This window comes from Helicoverpa zea, chromosome 10 (assembly GCF_022581195.2).
Source record: "Helicoverpa zea isolate HzStark_Cry1AcR chromosome 10, ilHelZeax1.1, whole genome shotgun sequence".
Lineage (NCBI taxonomy): Eukaryota > Metazoa > Arthropoda > Insecta > Lepidoptera > Noctuidae > Helicoverpa > Helicoverpa zea.
The window spans coordinates 9,879,624-9,905,275 of record NC_061461.1 but is presented as its reverse complement, the minus strand read 5'-3'; the positions used below and the strand labels follow the sequence as shown (position 1 = coordinate 9,905,275).

Sequence of the window (25,652 nt, the reverse complement as noted above, 5' to 3'; positions counted from 1 at the left end):
TGTGCCTATATTCGAGAGTTTAGCACCAAAACAGATGAATCGATTTGATGTTCCAATTGTTTTGCTTCAGGTGTTAACAGGGTAATGATAGTTAACGTAAGATTCCTTGTTTACTGCTCTACCCTGTTTATATATGAAAATATCCAGGAAACTGAATAGTAACTGATACAATTAGCCTACCAACTCATGTTACGAGATTGTTAATACATATGTCTAATCTCTGTGCCTCACAACTACACTCTTATTTCTGGAAATGACAGAATAGCTTAATTACTTTTTAGTCCATAATTCCAATAAAACCTACGTAGGCACTACCTATTATCAAAAGGCAGCTTTATGAAAATGAGTACCATAGTGAAAGTTCAAACGTAGGGCGAGCTCCAGATGAATTTCATAAAGCTTACTAAGTACTTTCGTGGAAACTCATAATTGATATTCCCGTGGTAGTTAATTTTCCGAATTTTGTTCTCATCTACTTGACACAAGTTTATAAACGAGATTATTACGCAGTAAGCAGTTTTGCATCGTTGGTTATGCAATTAACTTCAAAAAGAGTATGCAGTTTTCACTGTTTCAATTTAGTTCACTAGGAACTATGGCTTCAAAAGTTGGTTTTTGACTGAATACGACCTGCAAACCCTCAACTAAACAGCGTAGATACCTACTTCTATTAAAGACTGATGATCACCGGGAGTTCCGAAAAATAATCAGAATTTCCATTAACAATCCTAGAAGGTTCAACGACTAAATAATACATTACTTTTTACATTGGGATATAGCACACAAAGATATATGGAATAGCCCCTTCACAATAAGCCAACCGAGTAAATCTTGATGAGGCCAACTGCAGCCACAAAGGCATGATACATAACGTTTTGACGTTGTACTACTACAATACTAGTTCACAAAGTACTACTGTTGTTCGTGGTTCTACTATGCAAGTTTACTGACCTACTTTACCCATTGTTTTGACTCTGAGCAACAAGAGGACTTGCATCAAATTCGTAGAAAGCGCATTCGTACCCCTATTACTTGAATCCGTGCCTTGCGTTATTCGGAACTTTGAAAAGTTCTCCAATTTTCTTCTAACAAGTTTATGCCGAATCTAAAAGTGCAATATAATTACTTGTTGAAAACTATATTATATAAGTTTTAAAGTTCGTTCTTTAGCTTCAGCGAAACGTATAATTGTACCATTGTGGACTAGCTGTTGGTCTTCAATAGGGCTGCCATCCGTCCGGGTTTCCCCGGATTTGTCCTCGTTTGGAGGCCGTCCGGGGGCCGTCCGGGCGGGGTTTCAAGAAGTCATCATCATCCTCCGAGCCTTTTTCCCAATCATGTTGGGGTCGGCTTCCAGTCTAACCGGATTCAGCGGGGTTTCAAGAAGTGTCCGGGGAAAACCCGGACACTTTTCATGTAAGGAAGCACCTCATTGAATTTAAGCATATTTTAATAGTAAATTGATTACAAATTAAGTATTATTTTGATTAAAAAAAATAAAAAAAAATCGTACTCGTTCGGGGAAAAAATGCGATTTACGCCAAATGTCCGGGCTTCTTTAATGTTTGTCCGGGTTTGGCAAAATTCGAGATGGCAGCCCTAGTCTTCAATAAACTTTCTCGGCATTATTAATTTCCGGAACTTTTAACTCTTAAAAATAATATAATGGATTTTCTTTTATTCTGTTGGCACAATTTGAAAGTAGGTATAGATATATAAGGCCATTAATTTTTATCTGCTGAATACAAATCAAATCAATAAATAATTCACATAATCTTCCGAAAATAAACGATGTTCCCGCAGTAATAAATTCGTTTTGTCGGAGACTAATTAAAATTCAGCGCTGATGTCAAACAATAAATCATTTCTATGTCCAATCATTTATTACGAACCGACAAAATATTCCAATTTAGAAATGGAATGTACATAGATAACGTCAACAATGCTTTATTTGGATGAGCATCAAGAGTGCCTTTTACCTGTTTTATTTAAAAACTATTTTTACCGAACTTTTTACTGAAATGTACCTGGAAATAATTTAATTCATTTTTTATTCAATCGATGTCTACCACGATTTACGTATTAAAAACACGTTTGAAAATTACTGAAAAGCTTTTCCTAATGTGTAATGTGTAATGTAAAAGTTCTTTATGTATGTAGCAACTTTTACGCATTACTTAAGTTGTATCAGCAAAAAAATGCTGTCACTTTACACCCGCGCCTTAAACCGCAAATGCTACATCATCGACATTTCAATTAGTATACGCATGGAAGCATAAATAGGATTGCTAAGAGATTTATAGTGGTAATCCATCGATCGTCACTGCAGCACAGATTCAAGGGCGACGCGGTGAACACGCAATGGCGTTGCTGACTTAATATGGCTGCTGTTTTGTCGCGTGCGAGTAAAACATGTTGGTTTTAGTTTTTAGTGGAGTGGAACTTGGTTTTAATGTGGTATAAGGTGTAAGAGGTTTTCTTGGGAAATATGAAAGCTCCTGTTTTAATTATGGTTTTTGCTGATATGATTAACTTATCCGCATTAAGCAGTCAGTACATGTACAGATAAATAACAGAATTTCAAAAGTCGCCCATTTTCATTTGAACTTTTAAATTACATAAGTATCTGAAATTGAGACAAAAGTTTAAATCAACTGCCAATTTCTTTTTACTTCTCTGTCCTTAAATAAAATGTGTAAAAGCCTCAAATCTTATTATTCACAACGAAGCGAATCATAATTTACCTCACGTTCCTATCAGGTAAGGTTATTAAGATAAACACATAATAAAATGTAAAACAAAAAGGTAGACAATTCCCAGCGAAACGGTCCCCCATTTAAGATACGCTACAAATTGAGCCCGCAATTTTCTTTGTTTGACAGACATATCTCTGATTCTCAAGCATTCAGCCTACATTTTACCTCTTCTCTCGCTATTCTATTCTATTGTGTACATATTACGTAAGACATCTATATATGGCTGACTTATTTAGTTATAGAACATAATTCATGTTCCATTTAAATATCAGACGGTTCACAAATAAGAAATACTTGTTTTCTTTCATATTAAAATGAGCGTCTATAGTTCACTGCGGCAAAAAGTATAACCTGTCTAGTAGGTTGATATTGCGTCTGGCTGACCAGGGAGCGCCAGACGGAGGTACTCGTAATCTGCCAAAAATATCACCATTTTTTCATGAAAAATATTCTGTACATTTCCGAATCTTTTCGTTCGTCGATAATGAAAGCCAAATCATAATACTGGCTCATTCTCATTAGAAGGTACCCACTACAGTAATAGCAAGAAAATACTGGAGAATATTTTGCACCAAACGTGAAATATGCCTCGACTTGTGGAAAATCTCTCCTTATTCACAAAAATAACAAAACACATCGCATAAACTATAATAAACCTATTAAATTATTTTCTGACCTGGAAAATCGCTGACACAAAAGAGCACGAGGCTTAAAATTCACGACGGATTCCTTTGTATGTTCACCCAAAGTTCCGTAGTTCCGGGTTTCCGTACCTAACAAAAGGACATAGGTACCTATATGTCCTCAAGCTACTGAGCGAAGTAATAATTCAGCCCTCAGTAGGTACCGAAGTCGCCTGAAGCAATTGAGGTGGAAACATTAATCCGATGGATAAATCCTCCTTACTCCCACCTAGTTTAATTCTTTAATTGAAACTCGAACTGGCTGGTATTAAAACTACCTGGCTAGAAAAGATTTCAATTTGCCTTCTGGCTGCTTGCTCTCGGCGTTCGCATTTTGAATTGCTTAAAGTTTTATAGATAGTAGGTATTCCATATCTTGGTAGCTCCTAGCATAAACATCGTTATTAAAACTGGAAGAAAATGCATCATTGTTATATTGAGGTTCTTTAAACTTTTTATACTGCCGCATAGCCTTTAACATGTTATTAATAAAGGCTTTATCACCTATACAACATTGTTAAGCTAGCTTCATAAAATGTTCATGCAATTTTTGTTGAAAAGCTAAACCAACTTATGAAGATAAAACTGTTAATCTTTAAATCCAATGGTACAAAAAATCCTTTTGAGCAAACGTGTTCAATTGTCCCATTTATTTCGATCCAGCTTTAGCTAGTAGGTATACTTACATACGTATGTGGTTTCCACTGGAAAACTAAATGAAAAACTTGTGTTTACATAAGTAATTAATTAATTTATGTAGTTACTTAAGTATTGAATATCTTATTAAGACACGCGGATAATAAAACTGATTAATGTTCCTTTTATTGTATTTATAAACTATTCTTTATGCATCTTACCTACACACTAACGACTTAATTGCAAAGGTTCCTCTTCTTACATTACCAACTCTTAAACCGTAATATACCTTTTCCACAAAACCCCAGCTTAAAAAAACCATTCATTTCAACAGTCGACAATCCAAACTTGTACCAATCTTACATTCTTCCTACTTTACGTAAAGACACCATAAAGAGGCTTTTGAGGTCTGTTTTATCAAAGGCTCCAAATCCTTTAAACCTTCAGTATGATAAAACTTCACATAACACTCCCTTCGAACATCTATCACATGTTTTACGAGCTTACAATCAGTTTTTTACGAATATACTAGCTACTGCTTGGATCGGTATGCTGGAAATCGAGTAGATGTATGTCACTTGGTTGCCGAATTTCCTCCACATCTGTTGAGAAGTTTTTGATAAAAGAATCACATACAATCATACATACCCAAAAAGCATAATAATTTATTTAAAAGTCTATATATTGGATCTTTTTTTTTCCGACGTCAAAAATCATCAAATGACCCCTCCCGCTGTGGGTTAGCAGCGGTGAGGGAGTGTCAGACTCTTACTGACTAAAAACCGTCGTGTTCCGTCATAGGCCTTTTATGTACCAGGGCCGCGGTATCTCTTTCGAACAACCCGCAGCTATATATTGGATCTAAAATTACTTTAGTCTCTCCAAAGAAACTTTACAACAGTAAAAAGTAAAAAATCAGGGAGTCACCAACTTGATTGAGAATCAACTCGGTCGTTAGGAATTGCAATAAATTGCGGAATTGCAATCTTGGTCAGGCAGCTTATAAAATAAAGTGTCGATCACTTCCTTCCACTTAGTTATTGGGGTTTTACAAAGGCTCTTTTTTCTTTCCAGGATTTTATCGGCGAGACTTTTTCGTAAAAATAGGACCATTTTCTTTCATGTTCTAAAACAATCTGTACAGGAGGTGGATGCTATGGCGGTTACTTTGGACGAGGAACTTTATTGCAGAATATATTTTACTTAATATAAGTTATTTTACACTGCTGATACATGTAGATAAGTAGATAAAATACTCAACCACCCCTATGATGCGGCATTTTTAAGTACCGCCTCACGATGCAGATAAACCGCGTTTTATAAACAGTTCATATACATAGGTACGAGTATATACCCATGTTATATACTCGGAGCGTCCTCGTTAGAGGTAGTACATAGCTTTATTTTATACAAGGCACGCATTGCATACTAACATAATTAATAACGAATTTATACGGACATGCTTGTATGCAGATACCTGCTAGCCCGGGGCAGGGTTGTCTCTCTCAGTGAAAAAATATGTATGTATATCATCTAAAAGTCCGTATGATATCATATAGTCACATCGTTACTTGAAACTTCAGAATAAAAAATATTGAATTACTTTGTTTAGAAGTGGGGTAAAAAAGGTGCGCTCTTCCAATCAAAATTACTCCTAGTAGAACCTAAAGAAGTCAAGACTGTTCAATTATCCCTAAGCTTTATCACTAGTGTCTGTCACAACCCAAACATATTTAGTTATTACAAACCTACATAAGTATTAATTTTCTCTCCATCTAAACTAGCCTTCTTCATTATTAGTACAGTCTACATAAAAACAAACGTCACGTTTTATTTACCGATCCAGAAGCATGTTTGCCAACCCTACGTGGAACGGAACGTGCTCGTGACGTCACCGTTGTCCTTGAAACGCCCGGTGCATTCGACCAACCCTTCCTGCCAACTGCAGGGGAAGCCAGCCCCTGCTTTAAATTGCAAATTTAATTGCTACCCTTACAAATGACGGCGTAATTAGACAGAAAATATTTACGTGTAACATGTAATGTTTTGTTTTTGGGAGATTTTTTTGTGTTTTTTTAGGAGTAAAATGTAAAAGCTTTTTACTGAATGTATATTAAAAGCAAAACAGTAACTTTACATAATACCAGACGAATAAACGAATGTGGTGATATAGATTCACCATATTACCTAGAAGTTGTTCATTTCCAGCCCAATTCCAGAATACCAAACTAGGTTTATGTATTCCTTTTTCAGTGGCATTTCCATTTCCATAACGAGCATCAAAAATCCGTCGTCCAAAAAATAAGCCGGGCTACAATCTCTTAAACAGGTCCCGGTTTAAAAAAATAACAAATAATGGCTGTCACTTTACTTTATTCATTTTGATTAGAGTCTATTAATATTATAATTTTATCTTATTTTAAGATATTTATACTTCATAAGGAAAAACGCAATACCTTTCTTTGTCCCCAAAAATATACAAGTATCGATCCCTTTCTTACAACACGACTCTCATGTTTCTCACTTATAAAACTCTCCTTCTAATAAAATCCTCTTTACCCTACGTTTAAAACCTGCACAGTAATCGGTACACAGCATAAACTGTCCCACTAATTAGATACATCCATTAAAAACATCCCTGAGGCTACAAGATAAGTAGCCCGCCAGCAATTAATATTAAAAGGCTAACGTGCAGCTAATTACGTATTAACTTCAATACCGAGGGAAATATGAAAGTTGAGCGGAATTTCACGAAGTTAGCAAACCTGATGAATCTGTGTGTTACATTGGAAAATGTTCGGAGATAATTAGAGTTTAGTTTTAAGCGTATTTGCGCTCACGGGAAATTGGACGTTGTTAAAAGTACGAAAAGGTTTGCGGAAAGTATTTTTTCAATGTTTTTTTTTTAAGATTTCTTGGTAACCAGTGGCGTAGCGTGGGAGGGGCAGGGGGGGCAAATTCCCCGGGCGGCAGCTTTTAGGGGGCGGCAAAATTTACACAAAAAAAAAAGTTAAGTACGTTTGGGCTAAATTTTACGTAATATTTGGTTTAAGTCCGATAAAAATTTCGCGCTCGCTTCGCTCGCGTATTTAGAAACTATATTATGGCCCTTATTTTTGCATTTGTCAACAAACAAAACGTTAAGTACGTTAGGGCTAAATTTTACGTAATTTTTGTTTTAGGTCCGATAAAAATTTCGCGCCCTCTTCGCTCGCGCATTTGGAAACTACAAAGCCAAGTTTTTCTTTATTTGCATTTGCTTACCTACACAACTGCCGACATGCGTTGAGCAGAGTGCTAATTTAGGTAAACCGATGAGGTGGTCCCCGGCAAGACAAACTTTACTAACTAATTTACATAAAAGAATTTTAAAACCTTCTTTAAATCAAGTAACAAAGATATAAAAGAAAAGTCTACTTGAGAACCTCCGCCTTCTGCCGGGGCTGCGGGTTGTTCGAAAGAGTTACCGCGGCTCTGGGGCCCGATTCTCCTAAATTAATAATGTCAAAATCGAATCGCAATATGATCGCAATAGCAGTTTTAACCGTATCGGGCATTCTGCTACTAATAAAAGACCAATCGTATTCGATTGACATTTGATTGGTGTGCGATTGGTCTGCTATTTTGGTGATTTTGGTCTATACGGTAGTTTGCTCTACAATCATATTGCAATAGTTAATCATTTGCAGACAAAATTATTTATTATTGAATGACAGAAAAGGATAAAAACATTTATTTCAAAGAAAAAATAGCGGAATGCCACATAGGTTTAATTGTAATCGAGTCGGGATTGGATCGCAGTCGAACGTGAATCGTATGTTGCTTGAGTAAAATTAGGAGAATCGGGCCCCTGGAACATAAAAGGCCTTCGACGGAACACGACGGTTTTTAGTCAGTAAGATTCTGACACTCCCTCACCGCTGCTAACCCACAGCGGGAAGGGTCATTTGATGATTTTTAACGTCAATTCAAAAAAAAAATACTTCCCCTTTTCTTGAAGTCGGTTAAAAATGACAAACGGCCAGTAACACTTGTTAAAAAAAATACACGGCAAGGGGTGGCAAAATCGAAAACTGCCCCGGGCGGCAGATACCCACGCTACGCCACTGTTGGTAACTATCACAACTCAAGAAAAAAAACAACACTTATTCAGAATTTTGAAGCCCAGGCCACGAGGAGAATTCACAATTCTCCAAGAAAACAATTTCCTAAATTAATTAATGACGCATAGTATATGCTAGTAGTAGTGATTAATTAGTATGATTGATATGCACCACGTCCCATTCTTGTACAGACGTTAGACTAACGAGCCAAAGCAGATGTTTTTTATGCCATATCACTATTTTGTAACCATAAAAAGAAAAAGGTCTAAACAAATAAGGTACTGCAACCTCCGTGTTGCACATTGGTTAACATCCTAAGTTCATAATGAGTTGTCTATTGATAGATGTAATTATGTTGTTCAATATAGGATTTTTTCATTAAGTAGGTACTTGTATGTAGTTCATATTACATGAAAATCTTATCTGTAGTAAACAGGTCGACTAATGGATAGGTTATCAATTTTGGGTACATTAAATGTAGGCCCCTCTATGATACGATAGTACAGCCTCGATAAGGTTGCTATGAGTTGTTTCATCATAGCATGTTGTCTATGCTTTGTACCTACCACATAAATTAATAGCCAGCACAGCACTATTTTAGGCCTACATTTTAGACGGCTATTAATAGCTCGAATACCGTCCACATTGACCCAAATACCACTCAAGAAACATCAACATAAACCCAGACTATCCATAACGTCTGCAAATTCCCATTAAAGGCGAAATGTCAGTTATTACCCATAAAAGTACAATAACATAGTACGGCCTCGTTATCCTAGGAATCGATATGCCGACTGTTATACGTTGCTACAATATTCGCGTTTTTCATACCCTATTAACACGTGCTTTTTTCGCAATCAATGCTTTTGTTATTCCGTAACAATCACTCACGTTTCGCTTTTGTTTTTGTGGAAAGTTTGGCGGGATGGGGATTCGATATTCAAATTCAAAAGATTTTTTTTATAGATGAACTTGATTTGTTTGTGATTTTCGCTGGCTTCTGAATATTGGTTTATGGTTGATTACCGAAACTAATTAATCAGCTTTTGGAAATGTGATTCTCGGAATAATTATTGGATTTCCAATATAGTTGAAATATGCCAATTTCAATCATTCCTCCGTAAAATACCAATATCGTTTGGAATATCACAGCATTTTTAGGAAATAAACTCGTATATTCATGAAAGTTTCCTAACTCTGAACATCCTGTATGAGCTGTCTATTGTATGAAAATCTTTTAAGATTTATCTTGAAGCTTCTTATACTGTCAACTACTTTATTAAAATGGACATAGACTATCAAGGAACAGCATTTTTGATATTTTGCGTAACATTTTAACATCATTTTTTTTTAAATTATTTAATACGAAATAAAAACCTGATATCGAAGTTTCAGTTTAAGTATTTTTATTTATATAAATATGGACAACATTTGTTAAAAAAAATCTCGTTTAATAAAATGATGCAACACTTTTGGTGCAAGTTTTAATCATTTTTATCATCTAACTTTCATATGGAAACCATGATACATTTAAGCTGCAGTTTTAAGCATAAGCTTTTACATAAACTGAATGCAAAACCGCATAACAAGGTCACTAACGATGTTTCGCGTATAAACTCAACGTTTGCAAATTGCACTTCATTTAGCGAACCGCATATAAAACGTTCCAAATAAGCTGCAGACCGGCACGAAATCCATCGTGTATGACTTTCTGGATAAACTGCAGAGAATGTGAATATCTGTTTGTCACGATTTTGATGGTAAAACGGCTGAATAGAATAAGATGGAATTTGTAATGTGTTTCTTATATACATCTTAACATCTTCTCGATGTTATTCATCATCATCAGTCCCATTGGGCATAGACCTCGCCTCCTCTCACAAAGAAGGATTGAGCGTCAATCACCACGCTTGCTCAATGCGGGTTGATGATTTCAGTCATTCAGGTTCCCTCTAGATGTTTTCCGCCACCTTTAATCATTCAGTTTTTTACATCTTATTTGGTTCTCATTGGTCTGTGTTCGATTAAGTATACTGTTTTACTTAATATATTTTATAAATACATATTATAATGTTTACCTTATCGCTACCTACAAAGTAAAAGGTTTTGTAAATCTGACGTACATGGACCGTGTACCATAATATTAGTATATATCGTGCAACATGCAAGTTTCTGTGTCAGTTTATATGACCCCATAATGTTACGTGTTGATTTTAACCTACTTCATAGAAAGAGGTTTGACGTTTATGCGTTTTATTGACGACAATGTAAGAGGTAACGATGCAATAGTTTTGAGAGGTGGATAAACAATTTCTAACCGACTTTAAAAAGGAGGTTCTTAGTTTGACTTGTATTTATATATACATGTATGTAATGTTTGTGTGCCATTATATCACGTTTGGCTGAACTGATTTCGATGCGGTATTTTAGTCCCGGATGTTCGAATTCTAGTTACAGTAAAATTATCAAAAAGCGTTGTTGAAACCCAAGTAAGTTTAATGTTTGGCCGCCGATAAATCTGAAATTTGACCTCTCGTTAAACTTACCTGGATTTCAACAAAGCTTTTTAAATTTAAACCCTGTTAATTTTACTGTAACTAGAATTTAACCCTAACCTTGACGTAACCGAGCTTTGAACAACCAGGCCTTAAGAGGGTTTAGCTTAGGTTTTTATTTATTTGTAAAAAAAAATAATGCTGCTGTAATTGATAGATAACATGATACCTAAAACATTCAATCAAATTGCATAACACAAAATAAACCAATAAAGTGACAAAAATAAAACAAAATAAATAACTCAACAAGATCAAATCTGGCTGACATTCTGTAATTCCCTTTCAATAACACTCGTACGTTGGCATGAATTTCGTTTACAATGCGCTTTTCTGTCCAAGATTTTATCTTTCAAACGTGGTTGTTGCAGTTTCATAAAATTTCATATAAAATTGTTTACAAGACTGCTACGACTTCTGTGTACCGTTAAACAAAATCCAGTCTTATAGTAGTAATAATAAAGTTAGTTTCACTTTGTCATATGTGGGTCCGGTATACGGAACGAAGTTGTAGCCGCTGCGTAGCCGCGTAGTAAGTTCGTAGCAAATGTATGGCCATTTACTTTTATTCTTTCATGGGATATCTTTTCTTGCCCTTGTTATATAGTTGGGCTAATAAAATAAGTAGTGAGCTGTTTTGTATACCTACATCGTTATTCTTAGTAGTTTGTATTCCAAATGAAACTTAAGTCGGCCTAATGGCTACTTTGAAGGCTAAATTATGTAAATAAATTGTTAACACTGTTTAATACAGATTTGGGGCTAGGTATCTATAATATTCAGTTTTAAGAACTTCTTATCAATATAAACCAGTAATTTCTGGTAATTCACTTAGCTAATATTGGGGTATTTTATCCCCATAATCAGATTATAAAAACACATAACATGACCGTTGACGCCATAGCGTGTCTGTAGTTATTTCGTTCAGAAATAAAACCTTGGTAGCTAACCATATTATTTGTTAGATATAAAAACGGTCACAGATTTCCATTGCGATAACATGAGCAAGTTAACAACCTCTTTCGGGTTACATTGTAATACACCATAAATGTTTGTAAAAATATACAGGTGTTTGAACTCCCATGTTTTAGAGTCAATCTGTGAATCTATTATAAACTTTATTGCCATGGTAATAAGGTTCATTAATAATGTACAAAACGTTTGGTTAATAAGTCAGATTGCATGCAGTACAACATAATTGACTGCCTTAATACCGATACCGTAGAAGGCTTGTTAACAATGTACAGTTCGCAGAAACTGTTGGAATGATTGCTGATTAATTTACGATACAAGTTGTTTCAAAGGATAATCCTTGACCCGTAATGACAACTGTAATTACTGAAACAGTTCCATCGATTTTGATTTACCGCGCTTATTACAAGTTTTTATCTCGCCGGTCTTTTTATCCGAAAAATAATATTTGTAAAAGTCTGCAAATTAAATTGTCCATAAATAAGCGCACATTTACATAAGCTAACACAATCCATTATAAATAACCGTACAGACAGGAAAAGCAAACACTATTAAAACCTTCATGTTAAAAAACTGGCATTCAATATACATATTGGCTGTTTGCACAATTGCCTTTGCCAGCCAGTATTTGACATACAAGCGTTCCATTTTCCCGCCACATATTACCTTGAGCGAAATGAAAACCGTTGCAACGTTTGTTTCAGAGATGGAAATCGTGCCCGAAGGGAAAAACTTTCGATTGGTTTCAGAAGACGAGCTCCCAGCTGTGGCCGATATCTTAGTGCAGTATATGCCTGAATCTTTAAAGGTAACTTTTAACGAGGTTTTACTTCGCCTTTGAAATTCAGGAGGAAAGATTTTTCATCAAGTTTTTTTATTGCTTTGGTGTTCTTGTTTTTATTTTTGGGAAAATATTAATGTAATTTTGTGAAGTAACAAATTATATTTCAAAGTTAATTATTATGAATATCACTGCTTGACTGTGAATCAAAGAGCAAAAATTAAACGGTCCTTTGCGTTTATAGGCAATATAAATCTGAGGGGATCATAGAGGGTCGACCATAAAGTCGTAATATGTAATATCAAACGTTTCATTCTTTATGTAGGCGTTCTGAAATACATACTTGAATATGACCTTTATTAATAGAACTTATTTAATATAGAACGGTTTTAATTATTTATTTGTTTGTTTGTTTATAGTTTCATCAAACGATTCAAACATATCTAAACAACAAGGTGTGGGACTTCCATTTTTATGTAGCGAAGAATTGGCCCGAGGATCCGATCTGTCTACACTTCCCCGGCTGTACTAGTACGGTAAGTTATATATTAATTAAATATGCTTTTTAAATCGGCACATGATTAAAGGATATAGGGAAAGAATAGATAAACTAGTATAAAGGCAACTTTGAGTGCATATACGCTCAAGTTTAAGCTGCCTGTCATTTACAACGCATCTGCATTTAAAATAGTAAGAAAAACGAAAATAAAGAAATTTTATTTTACTATGGTTTACATGCCTGTAAAAAAAAGTCGTTATTTACAAAACTAAGTACTTGAACGAGAAAAAATAAAGAACAAGAATTTAGTTTTTCTTTACAAGAAGAACCTAAAATTGAAAACAGAAACTAGTCTCGTTCATTTTACGTCAAACGGCCTGCTTAAATTATTCAAAAGTGACCTTTTTGTTCCTTACCGTGTACTTGGGCGAGATTAAAATTGAAGTGGGTACTACAAAGTTAGAGGGTCTTATTTTCTCTGTTGTAATATACAAGAAACAGCCATTTGTTTAATCTTAGGGTTGGTATTTTAAAGTTGTCGCTGCTATAAATGATGAGTTAGTATAAGAAATGTTAGAATTTTTAATAACGGGTTTTTTTTTGAGAAATCTGCGATTTGATTTGTAAATTCGCGAATGAGTACTTATTCACGTAGGTTATACAACCAAATGTATAAATATACATAAATAAATCTAATAAATAACTACGGATACAACTATCCAATTCCTATATATTATTCTGTACACATACACACGTACATACGCACTAAAAATAAACGAACAAACTTTTCCACTCCAAATCTCGACAAGAATATCAGAGCCTTCCAAGAAACAAACGACTACCTGGAAGTGCCAAAACCAGAGTTACTATATTATTCCACCAGTCATTAGTGCTATACAAACGAAAATGTCATTACTTAACGTTGAAGATTAAGGGTTGTTGCTATTTTAATCCATAAAACGCCCTGCGGAAATGAGTTTGGAACGTGACGTTCGGGAGTTTTCTTGGTAATGGCAACACAATGTAAGAAAGTGTGAAAGGCTTGGTTTTCAGAACAGGCTTCTACATATTTAAGTGCCTTATTAACATCGGAGTACTTAACCAATGAAATCTCTATATGAATTATTTTGGAGTAGATTTTTTTTTAAACTTGTCATTCATCAATAATGATGAATTGCTAATTAGTTGTGAGAAACTTTAACTATTCATAAAGTCCTGCAGAATAATCATCAGTTTTTCAGCTATGCAAAGCAGTCTTAATATTTTCGCAAATCATTTGTCGAGTACAGGCCATCAACAAAATGGCGTATCACGCAAGTCTAATGAGCGTACAACTTTTAATTATGTTATGACTTGCACTTCGATCTTTGTTCGCCGACAGCTTTATAAAACCTATCTTGTGCTGTGGTACCCTAGGGATAAACCACGGAGAAAGGAAAGATGAGTGAACATGCCATATGGCAGGTAGGTGAGTGCTTTCTCGTTGGTTACAAAGAAGGCGGATCTCATCGTTCCTCGTACTCTGAACACCCAAATTTTGACGCGCTACTTTCTTGGGAGATATTGCGCTTACAACTCCGCTATTCATTTTGTTCTCCATGTTTGGTACCTTTGGAATAGAGTGTATAGAACTAACGAGCTGTGTCGCTTGTATTTGCTCTGCCGCTGCATGCATTATTTAACTGCGCGTCTACTGGCCCGTGAGGAATTGCATAGAGGAATAGTTTCGTAAAGAAAATTTGTTCTTTATGTTCGTTCTTTTGGGATTATTTTATATGTAGGTCGGATATAAATAGAGGTGAAATAAGGATCCAATGTTGAAATAAGGCTAACATATCATCATCACACCTAAAATGTTTGTATAATAAGACCGTGTAAGAAGCTCTATTACCCGTAACCCTTCAAATGAACGGTTCTATATTGCTACATATTTAAATCAATAGATTGCTTTTACCACGCTTGATGGCGCAACAACTAAATTCTATCAATAACAGTTGCCTACAGCGCTATATCTCTCTGAATTTGCAGCAAAAAAGTCCAATGTCCGTAGATTCGTCCACTCCCTAAAACCGACATTTAAGGTTGCGTCGTTTCCGAGTTTTGCTACACAACATCACTTATCTCATGACGTAAGCGTTTACAAGGGCTCGTCAAGAGTTCTTCTCTTTTTCCAAGAAAATCTCTGCTCCCTTCACATATTCACGTAGCAAAAAAAAACTAGGTAAATGGGAAAGCAAAATATATTTATTTATGTATTTGATCAGGTTACTTTAATCCTGCTTAAGCTTCCCCGAGACAGAAATAAAGCCGATCGGTTGGTGTAACAGTTCTAGTTTTTTTTTCAAGTCTGGGAGCGCGGTCTGGTTTTACCTAAATGTAGGGGATTTATCTTATTTCAAAGTGCCTACAACTCATTTAAGGATCGTTATCTACAAAACGTTCTAGAAACTTTTGCGGTTTTTATCTGTTAAACGTGGTGTGATGTTTTTTTAACTTAATGACTTCTGGCTCTGCTTGAACTTACACCGGAGTTGATAAAAGTCGAATAATATTCGATATCTTGTGCAAATCACGTTTATTTTGTAATTATAATAGATGGCCTGGTAACCTTTTTGTCGCCTTATTAATGTTTTTTATTGTAAACCACTATATAATCTTCTTACCTATGAACTTGATCACATATTAACCTTATACAAATACTTGAAAACTAAAATTAGCCAATTTGGGCCAGCCAGTTTCAAGTTTTAGCATGACTAACGAAAATTGCTTGTATCTAGTCATTGAATGTCACAGAAAATTCCACAAATTGTTCTGTCAGTTAGAATCTTATCTTTCCGAGTGCTCTCATCTCGTATTTGACGATTCATAATTTATTCAGCGCTTTCTTACAAACTCAGTTGGATGTTGATAAGGAAAATGTAGACTTCCAATCACATAATAGGTCCCTAGCTAATATGATCATATTTCTGAATTCCGTTCAAAACTCAAGTGGCTTCCTATACGTCTTCGCCGGAATACCTACTCATATCCTGTCTTTACTATACAACATTTTGTTCAATCCAAAAAACCCGTCCTATTTAAAAGAACGTTTTAAGTTCCTTAATGACACACATGCAAAATGTCTAAGGTCATCTGAGAATTTGAGGCTAGAGATGCCATTGCATTCCACTAACTTCTTTGATAAATCTTTTACCGTTCAAGCTGTGCGGTTGTGGAATGCATTGCCCGTGACAATAAGGCAGGCTCAATCTCTAGCAATCTTCAAGAACCTGGTGAAAAACACTACCTTTCCAATTTATAATCCAGTAAAATACCATATTGTTGCGGAGTAGGTATCACTAAGTTTAATTGGCAACTTTCAATATATATATACATATTTGTGCTATTTTATATATATATATTTATTTTATTTATTATATATATATATGTATAATAATTTATTTATTTTTTATTTGTCTATTTTTAGGTATTAATATTATACATAGTACACCAAAAACTACCTGCAATACAGTTATTTCTTTTTTATTCTCAATCCATCCAAAGGTTGTCTGTAAGAGATCGCTTTTAGCGATAAGACCGCCCATTGTGTCACCGACTTTTAAATCTGTAGATCAGTGTTTTGTTGTTTTTTAAATTGGTGTACATAATAAAGAGTATATCTATCTATCTATCTAGTTAATTAGTTATTATTTTTCAAAATGATCGCTTTTTGAAACTGCTTTACTTACTTAGTTAAACAAATACGATCCACTTGATAAAGACATTGGAATCGACAGCCGAGACCGGCTTAAGAGCCCTTCTTAATTATATGGCGCAGCCAACCGTAGGCGATATTCCTCAGAACCTATCTAGACTTAATACTAAGCCCGAGCCATTTTCGAGCACAATCTGAAATCTCGCTTTGGAAACATTTACAGTTTTTTGTTCGATTGTAACGATTTATTAATCGGATTGATGTTTTGTATTCGATAATACCAGTACCGTCAGTAATAACGTGAGCTCGCAAATTCCTCATTCGATAATCCTGGATTTGGCTTTAGCGCTAAAACCGAGTAGGTAACCATGTGCCAGGTATTCACAGAAATATTCTGACTGTAATTTACATTTCCTTGCAAATTATACAATTTAAAATAAATTACCCACAAACACTAACGAGAACTCCTTAATTACATACATGCATTTAAATATAGTCAGGTTTTTACTAGAAAATGTAATTCGAAACTTAATAGTCGCGTTTCCATAGCCGACTAATGAAGACTCATGGGAGCTGAAACAATTATGAATCATTAAATACGTAGATTACGTGATACCATATCAAGTTTCAAATACGTTATGATAGATGACATCATTTTTAATAAACAATCTTTGGTGAAAGTAAGAGGTGTAACTTATATCGATGTGTCGACAAGATTCGGCAGACATAGGTAGGTACGTCACATAAATCGAATATCGTATGGAAGAAAATGTCGCATAACAGAATTATGAAGCAAAATATGTTGATTGCGAACCAATTTTCATATATAATGGACGACTTAAGTCTTCCTTGAAGATGGTATTAATGCAATTTGGGAACAATATTTACATCAGACATTTTACTTTGGCATAAAAGGTCTAATTTTGTTTTTGTTAGCAAAAGACTTCATAAATGTAGGAAGGTTTCCATATTACTAGCTCTAATTCTATTTTCGGGAATTTTTCTAGAATCTGACCTTTACGAGACGGGTCCTAATTTTAGACACAATATTCGTTTGATTGCCTCACCGGCCAGACATAGGTCATAAAATTAGACAAGCTTCTTTGTGCGTCAATCTTACCCAGATACACCTGACAACTTTTATAACTTCTTCTTTTTTTGAGAAGGTCGGACTATTCGGGCATATATCATAAACTACATAAAACATGTTATAATATTAATGAGACTGCAAGTTTGTAAATGGGATACAAGATGTAGGTAGGGATAAAGGTGATGATATATTTTCTATTCCCTATACTTAAGCTATGTCACATGTTTCTGGCACAGATACAAAAATAAATATCGATTTAAAATCGTAACCTCTCCTTATATGCCGATCATTTCCTAATGACTACCTATTGCAATGATTCCAGCCGAACCAAACTACATACGAGAGCGTGACAGTGTTCTGTCCATCGGAGCGCGCTGAGCTGGTGGACCTGCTGACGTCAGAGGACATACTCCTCGACCTCACGCAGCCGTTGTACCTGAACTTCACTCACGAGGCTATCGTGAACCGCTTCGAGAGGCACTATGAGGCCCACGACAAGATTACTGGTGACGTCTACGTCTGTGATAACCCACCTCAAGACGACAGTACTGATGGGTAAGGGAATAAATGTTGTAAAATAGGTCTTCTTAAAAGCCTTAAAAGGTCTTTTTATTACCTAGCATTTTTAACGGATTATCGATTTAACACGATCAATTTGTTGATTGCAGATTGCCACCGGACGTGGAGTTAGTTCGCTTGCAACCCGAGCACATGAAGGCGGTCCACGACCTCTACCCGGCGAGCGATATAGAATGCCGCGAAGTATTCGAGAAGCTGGTCGCCGAACTGCCCGCCTACGGCATCTTCGTGGAAGGGAAGCTCGCCGCTTGGATGGTGCAGTCCTACTACGGCGCTATGTTCTCCATGCAAACTAGGCCCGAGTTCCGCAGGAAAGGCTACGGCATCTACCTCGCCCGGCGCCTGACCAAGGAGGTGGCGGCCCGCGGCTACAAGCCCTTCGTGGTGATACGTCCGGAGAACGAGGCGTCGCGGTCGCTGTACACGAAGCTCGGATTCGAGAAACGTTTCCGAACGGTGCGCGCCGTCTTGCGTCCCCGCTAACGCGTTAACGTTGATCACTAGCAGATTTTATTTTTTTAAGACTTTTGAATAAAATCAATTTAGCTTGCGATCTTTGATCGTCTAGAGAATTTTAGTAGTAGCTTTAAGATGGGGCGGCTAGTGCTCTCGGTCCGACCCGAGTCGATACGACAGGTATTAGCTCCGTTACTGCGCTTGTACAAGCCAAGATTCACCGTAGTCTTGCCCTGATCAAAAAAATTAAAGGGCTTACGGTACGACTTGGTTCTCTGTGCAAGCGCTCTTAGACTTCTATACATAGGGCCTGTGCGATATTTTTCTGCCGTTAGCATTTTTAATCTCCTAGTATCTACTTCTTGATATTGACAACGAATGGCTTTCTTGTTGGTCGTTTCATACAAGTCTGCCTACATTTTGATACGTACCTATATAGCTAATGCCTCATCACGCTTCCAGTCAGATTCGAGAGCTGTAGCCGTTTGCTGCGTTCTCTAGCGCTAGCCTAGTTACTGATCTCAACAATACTAGCGTTTACCATTACTTGGAACCCTAACATTTGACGATCTTTAGAACCCACGTCACACGCCATCTACACAAAACAACCAATATTTATCACTTCTTTGGTTGACACTAAAACGATCTTTCTTAACATTCCAAGCATAGTATATTTAGAATATTGAGACCAAAACTAAAATCTGGTATTGTTTTGACGTGGGTTTTCGTATCCTATTGATGTTTTTGGGGTTCAAAGATTTGTGAATATGGTTACTCTACTCATTTAGGCGAACGCTTCATTACCACTCGTTGATCGAGCGGAAACTATTCTGTCTCATGGTTTATAAAATTTTTGGGACCCGTTATGATCTGTGTGATAAAAAAGTTAGCATTAACATTGCGTTACTTGAAAATGTAAAAAGTTCATGAGAAAGAAAGGTTGCCGTCGTTGCACCCAGTTTGCACAATTCGAAAAGTTTAATCAAGCACCTTTTAAATGACAAACGCGAAGAAAATTAAAAATATATTAAAAAAGACAAAAAAAAAACGTTAAAAATATTGAACATTTTATTTCATAACGTAAAATAATGAAGAAGCGGATCTGTATTAAGCAATGGGAGGAAATGACGATTATTTTAATTTAATTTTTAAGTTTAAAAAATGTGATTTTGCAAAATAATCATAAACAATAAATAAACTTGTTGTCTAGATATTTTCATAAATGTAGAAAGTAAAGAATAAACTGTGACTAGTTTTCAGTTAGTATTATATTAGTTTTTATAGCAAACAAGTTTTTATAAATCAAGTACATGAAAAAATCATTTAAAATTTGATACGAAAACGTAGATAGGTAGGTATTTTAATACGGGAATGTATTTTATGATTGTATCGACGTATCTAATGAAAAACGTTTGCTATTCTTATGTATACCTGAATATTAATTAGAATTATTAAGTTAATCATCGATTTATTAAGTACCTAATTATGGATATTATTGTGTGATATGATAATATTTATTGCTTTTTGAATATTTTTATTAATTTGGCCAATTTGTAGTAGGTATTTATTCTGTCTTCCTAGACATTATAATAAGTATGATGAACAACTCTTATGACAAAAGCGGGTAGTGTAAAAGGACTCGTTATGAATAAAATATGAATTCCTTTTTATTTTACTGCATAATAGTCAGAAAATGCTACTGTAGCCATTTTTTTATTTTGAAATAGCAACACTGACTACACTGTTTTAATAAAAAATATTGGCAAAGGCCTGAAATTGTTAAATTAAGTATTGCTCAATAATTGGAGCTTCCGATTATTAAATTCACTAAAAACAATTGCCAAATTATTGATTGTGTATTGTTCTTGCATTTTAGTGTAATGTTTATTTGTTAAATAAATTGTGCTTGTCTTTGTTTGTGTCAAACTTATAAACTGGATGATAGAAAATGAATTTGATATTACCTAAGTACTATGCATTGTTTTGTCATCAACTAACAATATATTTTTCTTATAAACAGGTGGTATACAACAGTCAATTGTGGAGAGTTCAACTGTTTATCTGAAAACGTACACTCATACCATGCAATCATGCTAAAAGCTTTCCTACATAAAAGTAGGTACATGTCGAATAAGTAGATCGAGATTTCTTGAAATTATTAATTGTAAGTACATTTTCTCTGAACACTTACCTACTTACTTATGTACCTAAATAAAATATACCTAAAGTAAAAGGACACGTTTTCCGTCCTACGCTGCAGTTGGCAAATCGCAGTGTACTTCAACCATGCAGAAATGATGAAAAATGTAGTATCCATTCTGTATTGTTTATCAGGTTATCACTTACCAACCTTGCAAAGGTATTGAGAAAACAATAAAAACTACCTAAACCTTACTGTGAATCTTTTATTTTACCTTCTCCTTTTCACTATCAAGGCCATATTTTCTGACTAAACGCATTTTACCCGGGGATTGTGTAGCCTGACATCTTAACTTTAAAAAAATACCTAATCGGTTGTTACGGAGCCCTTATGGTACAAATGGTACAAAAATATTTTTAATAATGCAATACTAGACTGCAAAAACACAAAGATGACGCTAAGACTGTAAAAATCTAGCAACTATATAGGTATCTACCTACCATCTTTGTTGAACTTTTGCAAAACAGAAATATACTACGTGTGAAGGCTACCCTTAAACCTTGGATTACTTTCGGAGATGCATTAGAAAAAACAGGGACAAGATGATGAGACTTAAAACTGAATCCAATAATCATACCCTTGCCATTACCTAATGGACTATAATGTTCATTATATTTGAGATATTATTATATTATACATTGCCTAGGTATTGTTCTAAATACTTTTTTTATGGGATAAACGAAAAAATACCTAAATTATTCAAATTGCCGGTAACATGTACATGTGATCGTTTATTTTATCTCCATAGACATAATATTAGTAAACAGGACTGCGCATTTTTAACCAAAAAACGAGCCGAGTGAAACAGTTAGTACGGAGGCCGTCTGTCCCTTTCTAATAGGGTGACTATGAGATTAAGCTATGTGAGACCAATCCGAGTTTGCTAAGATTATTAAACACAGATTGGTATTGAAGTTTTAACTTACGCAGTTTGTGACCTTAAACTACTAATATAGGCTTTTAATAATTAGCAGGAATTAGCAGTAATAAAAACGGGAAGATTCGAAGTGCAGACTGATTTTTTTGTATTTTTGCTTCACATATAGACTGCTGAGCCATTTATATCGCCTTTCTACATTTTTTTGGGAAGCTATAACAATAGTACAACAGTTTTAAAATCCATTACCCATATTTTGACTCATAACAAGAATTCATGGGCACCCTAGTTGTTTGATTTACGAAAATGTTATTATTAGCTTACCGGTGGAACGATATATTGCAACCACCATAGGATTCACTTTCACAAGTATAAAAGCAACACTTTTTCACCATTTCAATAGTTTGAATTGATTTAATACAAAAAAATATAAAAGGTGCACTGCGGCAAGGTTCATAAACCTCACGGTGTGCCTTCGGCCCCCGTATCCTTACCTAGTACCCCATCTAATCCTGATCCCACCCCCATTTGGCAACAGCTATGTAAATTGAAAAATTCCATACCCGTTTTAAAAAGAGTTCCTCGAGGCGCGAGACCATCCGTGGCAGCGTGTTTGGCACGATGCGTCTCTCTCGTCGACCGAGAGAACTCTGAACGTGCTTGGGAGCGGCTACTTACCTTTCCCTATAAGATACTACATGTCCAAAAAAATTTGGCCTCCAAAAAAACCCTAACAGCCCAAGTTAAAGAGAACTGTAATAGTCCTTCTACTTCGTTTGACCCAAAATTTACAGCACAGTTTTCCCACAAAGGACTCTTGCATCATGTAGAGTCAAAATTAGGGGAAGGTGACATAAGGGGTGCCGCTAGAATTCTTTTCAGTAGTGATGTGGTTGCGCCGTGCTCCCCAGAGACTGTTGCAGCTCTGGAGAGTAAACACCCGGCAGCATCGGATGACCTCTCCTTCCCCGACCCTCCTGCCCCAGAATCAGATAATCTATCAATTACAGCCAACCAATTGTGCGCTGCTGTCGGCTCCTTCCGGAGCGGCTCTGCCGGTGGCCTCGACGGCTTGACGCCGCAGCACCATAAGGATCTGACGTGCTCAAGCGCCGGGGAAGCAGGTGAGTCGCTTTTGAAGGAGCTGACAGCCCTTATTAACCTAATGCTCTCCGGCAATGTGAACGGAGCCGTCATCGACGTTTTGTATGGTGCCAATTTATGTGCCCTGCGTAAAAAAGATGGCGGCATCCGTCCCATTGCCGTGGGATGCACATATCGCCGTATCGCAGCCAAGTTTGGCTGTGCCTACTACAAAGAAACCCTGGCCGCCAAATTTCAGCCCTTACAACTAGGTTTTGGCTCGAAAGGGGGTTGTGAGGCTGCGGTACACGCCCTTTCCACGTACGTAAATAGCGGGAAAGGCGAGGTCATCCTTAAGGTTGACATTAGGAACGCCTTTAACTCCGTAAATAGAGATACCTTGTTGACGGAAGTTAAAAATGAAATTCCAAAATTATATAAATTTCTTTGGCAGTGTTATAGACATTCAACTAAATTACTCTATAAAGACCAAGTTCTAGATTCGGCCGTCGGATGTCAACAAGGTGATCCTCTGGGGCCTGCCATTTTCAGCTTGGCTATTAACCCTATCATTCGACAGCTAAATTCTAAATTTAATGTGTGGTACCTCGATGATGGGATCCTAGGAGGCGACGCAGATACTGTAGCTGACGACTTTAGATTATTAATACAAAAATTCGACTCGATTGGCTTACAACTAAATTTATCAAAATGTGAAATCTTCATCCCTGATAACAACCAACAAGTCTTTTCGAAATTCCAATCCATAGCTCCAAATTTGACAGTACTAGAAAAAAGTTCCCTTCGCCTCCTGGGATCACCTATTCTCGATGAGTCCTTCACCAGTTATATTAACGAGAAAATTCAAAATTTTAATGATGTTTCAGAGAGATTATACAAAATCAGTATACATTCGGCCTTCACTTTGATTCGGTACTGTTGTTTTGGACCAAAATTTACTTATATTCTTCGCTCCTCACATTTATGGAAGCACCCACAAGTTTTGGACAAAGTTGACCAAATTATCAGAAGCACCCTCACCTCCATCCTCAATGTGGCCTTGGACGATCGAGCCTGGCAGCAAGCTGCACTCCCAATACGCATGGGAGGTCTCGGCGTCCGCAAAATTTCAAGTGTTAGTTTACCGGCATTCCTCTCCTCGGTTCACAGTACTGATACATTAACCAAAAAGATATTGTCGTCTTCTGCACTGGTTGATGTTGAAGTACCGTGTTTGACCGACGCGCTGGATGCCTGGAAAATGGCTACTCCCAATACGGATTTGCCCGGCAACCGCTGCTCTCAGAGACAATGGGACGGGCCGCTCTGTAGCACTGTACGGAATAATCTATTAAATACGTGTAATAGTGCTGCTGAGCGTGCCCGTTTGTTGGCTGTGGGAGAGTGGGAGTCGGGCCTCTGGTTACAGGCGATCCCGTCATCTAGCATAGGCACTATGCTGGATGACACAACGTTCCGCATCGCTACATGCTTACGGTTAGGCGCTCCCTGTGTTGCTCCGCATCGCTGCCATTGCGGTGAAACCGTCGACAGCCTCGGGCACCATGGTCTGTCGTGCTGCAGAAGTGCTGGTCGTATTGCACGGCATGCCAGCATTAACGACATTATCCGTCGTGCTCTTTCCACCGCCGGCGTGCCAGCCGTGTTAGAGCCTTATGGACTGGTACGTGACGATGGAAAGAGGCCAGATGGTATGACGTTGTTGCCATGGAAGTTGGGTAGGCCCTTGGTGTGGGATGCAACGTGCGTCGACACCCTGGCGCCATCGCATCTTCCCTGCACGGCAGGTCATGCTGGTGCGGCTGCTGCTTCTGCAGAGACCACCAAGCGGCGCAAGTATAGTAACCTTATTGGGAACTATACTTTTGAGCCATTTGGGGTCGAAACGCTCGGACCATGGGGCCCGAGTACGCGGTTACTTTATAAGGACATCGCGAAAAGGTTTGTCGACGCTTCGCGTGACCAGAGGGCTGGCTTATTCTTCGGACAAAGAATTAGCATTGCCATTCAACGTGGCAATGCAGCCAGTCTTCTGGGCACGTTTCCGGAGGACAGTGATGCGGAGGAATACTTCGACGCCTGATCGATGCTCTTTTATATTTTATGTTTATATATATTTTGTATATAGTATTTTATTTTTAGTTTTGTTTAAAGATAAGTAGTTTAAGTTTGTATATATGTATAGTGTGTACATTGTAGAAATAGATTATAAAAATAAAGTCTAACCAAAGTATATCTATATTTTAAAAAATATAAACAAAATTTTAAATGCTGATTACGCGCCAAGAATGTTCAGGGTTACCGCTAGAAAATAAAAATTTATGTTGTTTATGTTTTAAGAATAAATACGAATAAATCAATGCGATTGTTATTAATTTGTTGACTTTCAATAATTGTTAAAATAAGATAAAAATATAAGTGATTCAATTGTTTTTTTGGGCAAAAAAAACTTGATCACAACATTTTTTTATGCTGGCAAGGTGTTAGAAAGAGACAAACTGCCTCCGTTCTAACTATCCCGCTCGGCTCGGATTTGCCTCTGTGTATTATGCAACCAACTTAGTACCTTATTGCGTTGGAATAGAGTTCATTTTCGTAAATATATATTTTGAGAGTGCGCAATCTTGTTTATAGTATATTACATCTAAGTTTATCTCAGACAACTTAAAA

General features: G+C 36.4%; 2 protein-coding genes across 2 annotated transcripts in view; both read left to right on the top strand.

Annotated features, from left to right (window-relative positions):
• The window catches only part of LOC124633759, a 31,546-nt gene extending 10,351 nt beyond the window's left edge, over nt 1-21,195 (top strand). The window contains exons 2-5 of the mRNA XM_047169082.1: nt 12,407-12,510; nt 12,903-13,019; nt 18,089-18,321; nt 18,435-21,195. Coding sequence (XP_047025038.1) covers nt 12,409-12,510; nt 12,903-13,019; nt 18,089-18,321; nt 18,435-18,828 — 846 coding nt within the window. The 5' untranslated portion in view covers nt 12,407-12,408 and the 3' untranslated portion in view covers nt 18,829-21,195. The remainder of the gene's footprint in view (nt 1-12,406; nt 12,511-12,902; nt 13,020-18,088; nt 18,322-18,434) is intronic.
• On the top strand, nt 18,937-24,293 carry LOC124634157. Its single transcript, XM_047169580.1, has 3 exons — nt 18,937-18,981; nt 22,315-23,894; nt 24,188-24,293. The coding sequence occupies exons 1-3, from the start codon at nt 18,937-18,939 to the stop codon at nt 24,291-24,293; spliced, it is 1,731 nt and encodes a 576-aa protein (XP_047025536.1).
• Nucleotides 24,294-25,652: the final 1,359 nt, after the last annotated feature.

Coding starts and splice junctions, on each gene's coding strand:
- LOC124634157 (XM_047169580.1), top strand. CDS start 18,937: ATGGGGCGGCTAGTGCTCTCGGTCCGACCCGAGTCGATACGACAG. Junction 18,982..22,314: donor GACCCGAGTCGATACGACAG/GTATTAGCTCCG, acceptor AAAATATAAAAG/GTGCACTGCGGCAAGGTTCA. Junction 23,895..24,187: donor TCGGCCTTCACTTTGATTCG/GTACTGTTGTTT, acceptor TTGATGTTGAAG/TACCGTGTTTGACCGACGCG.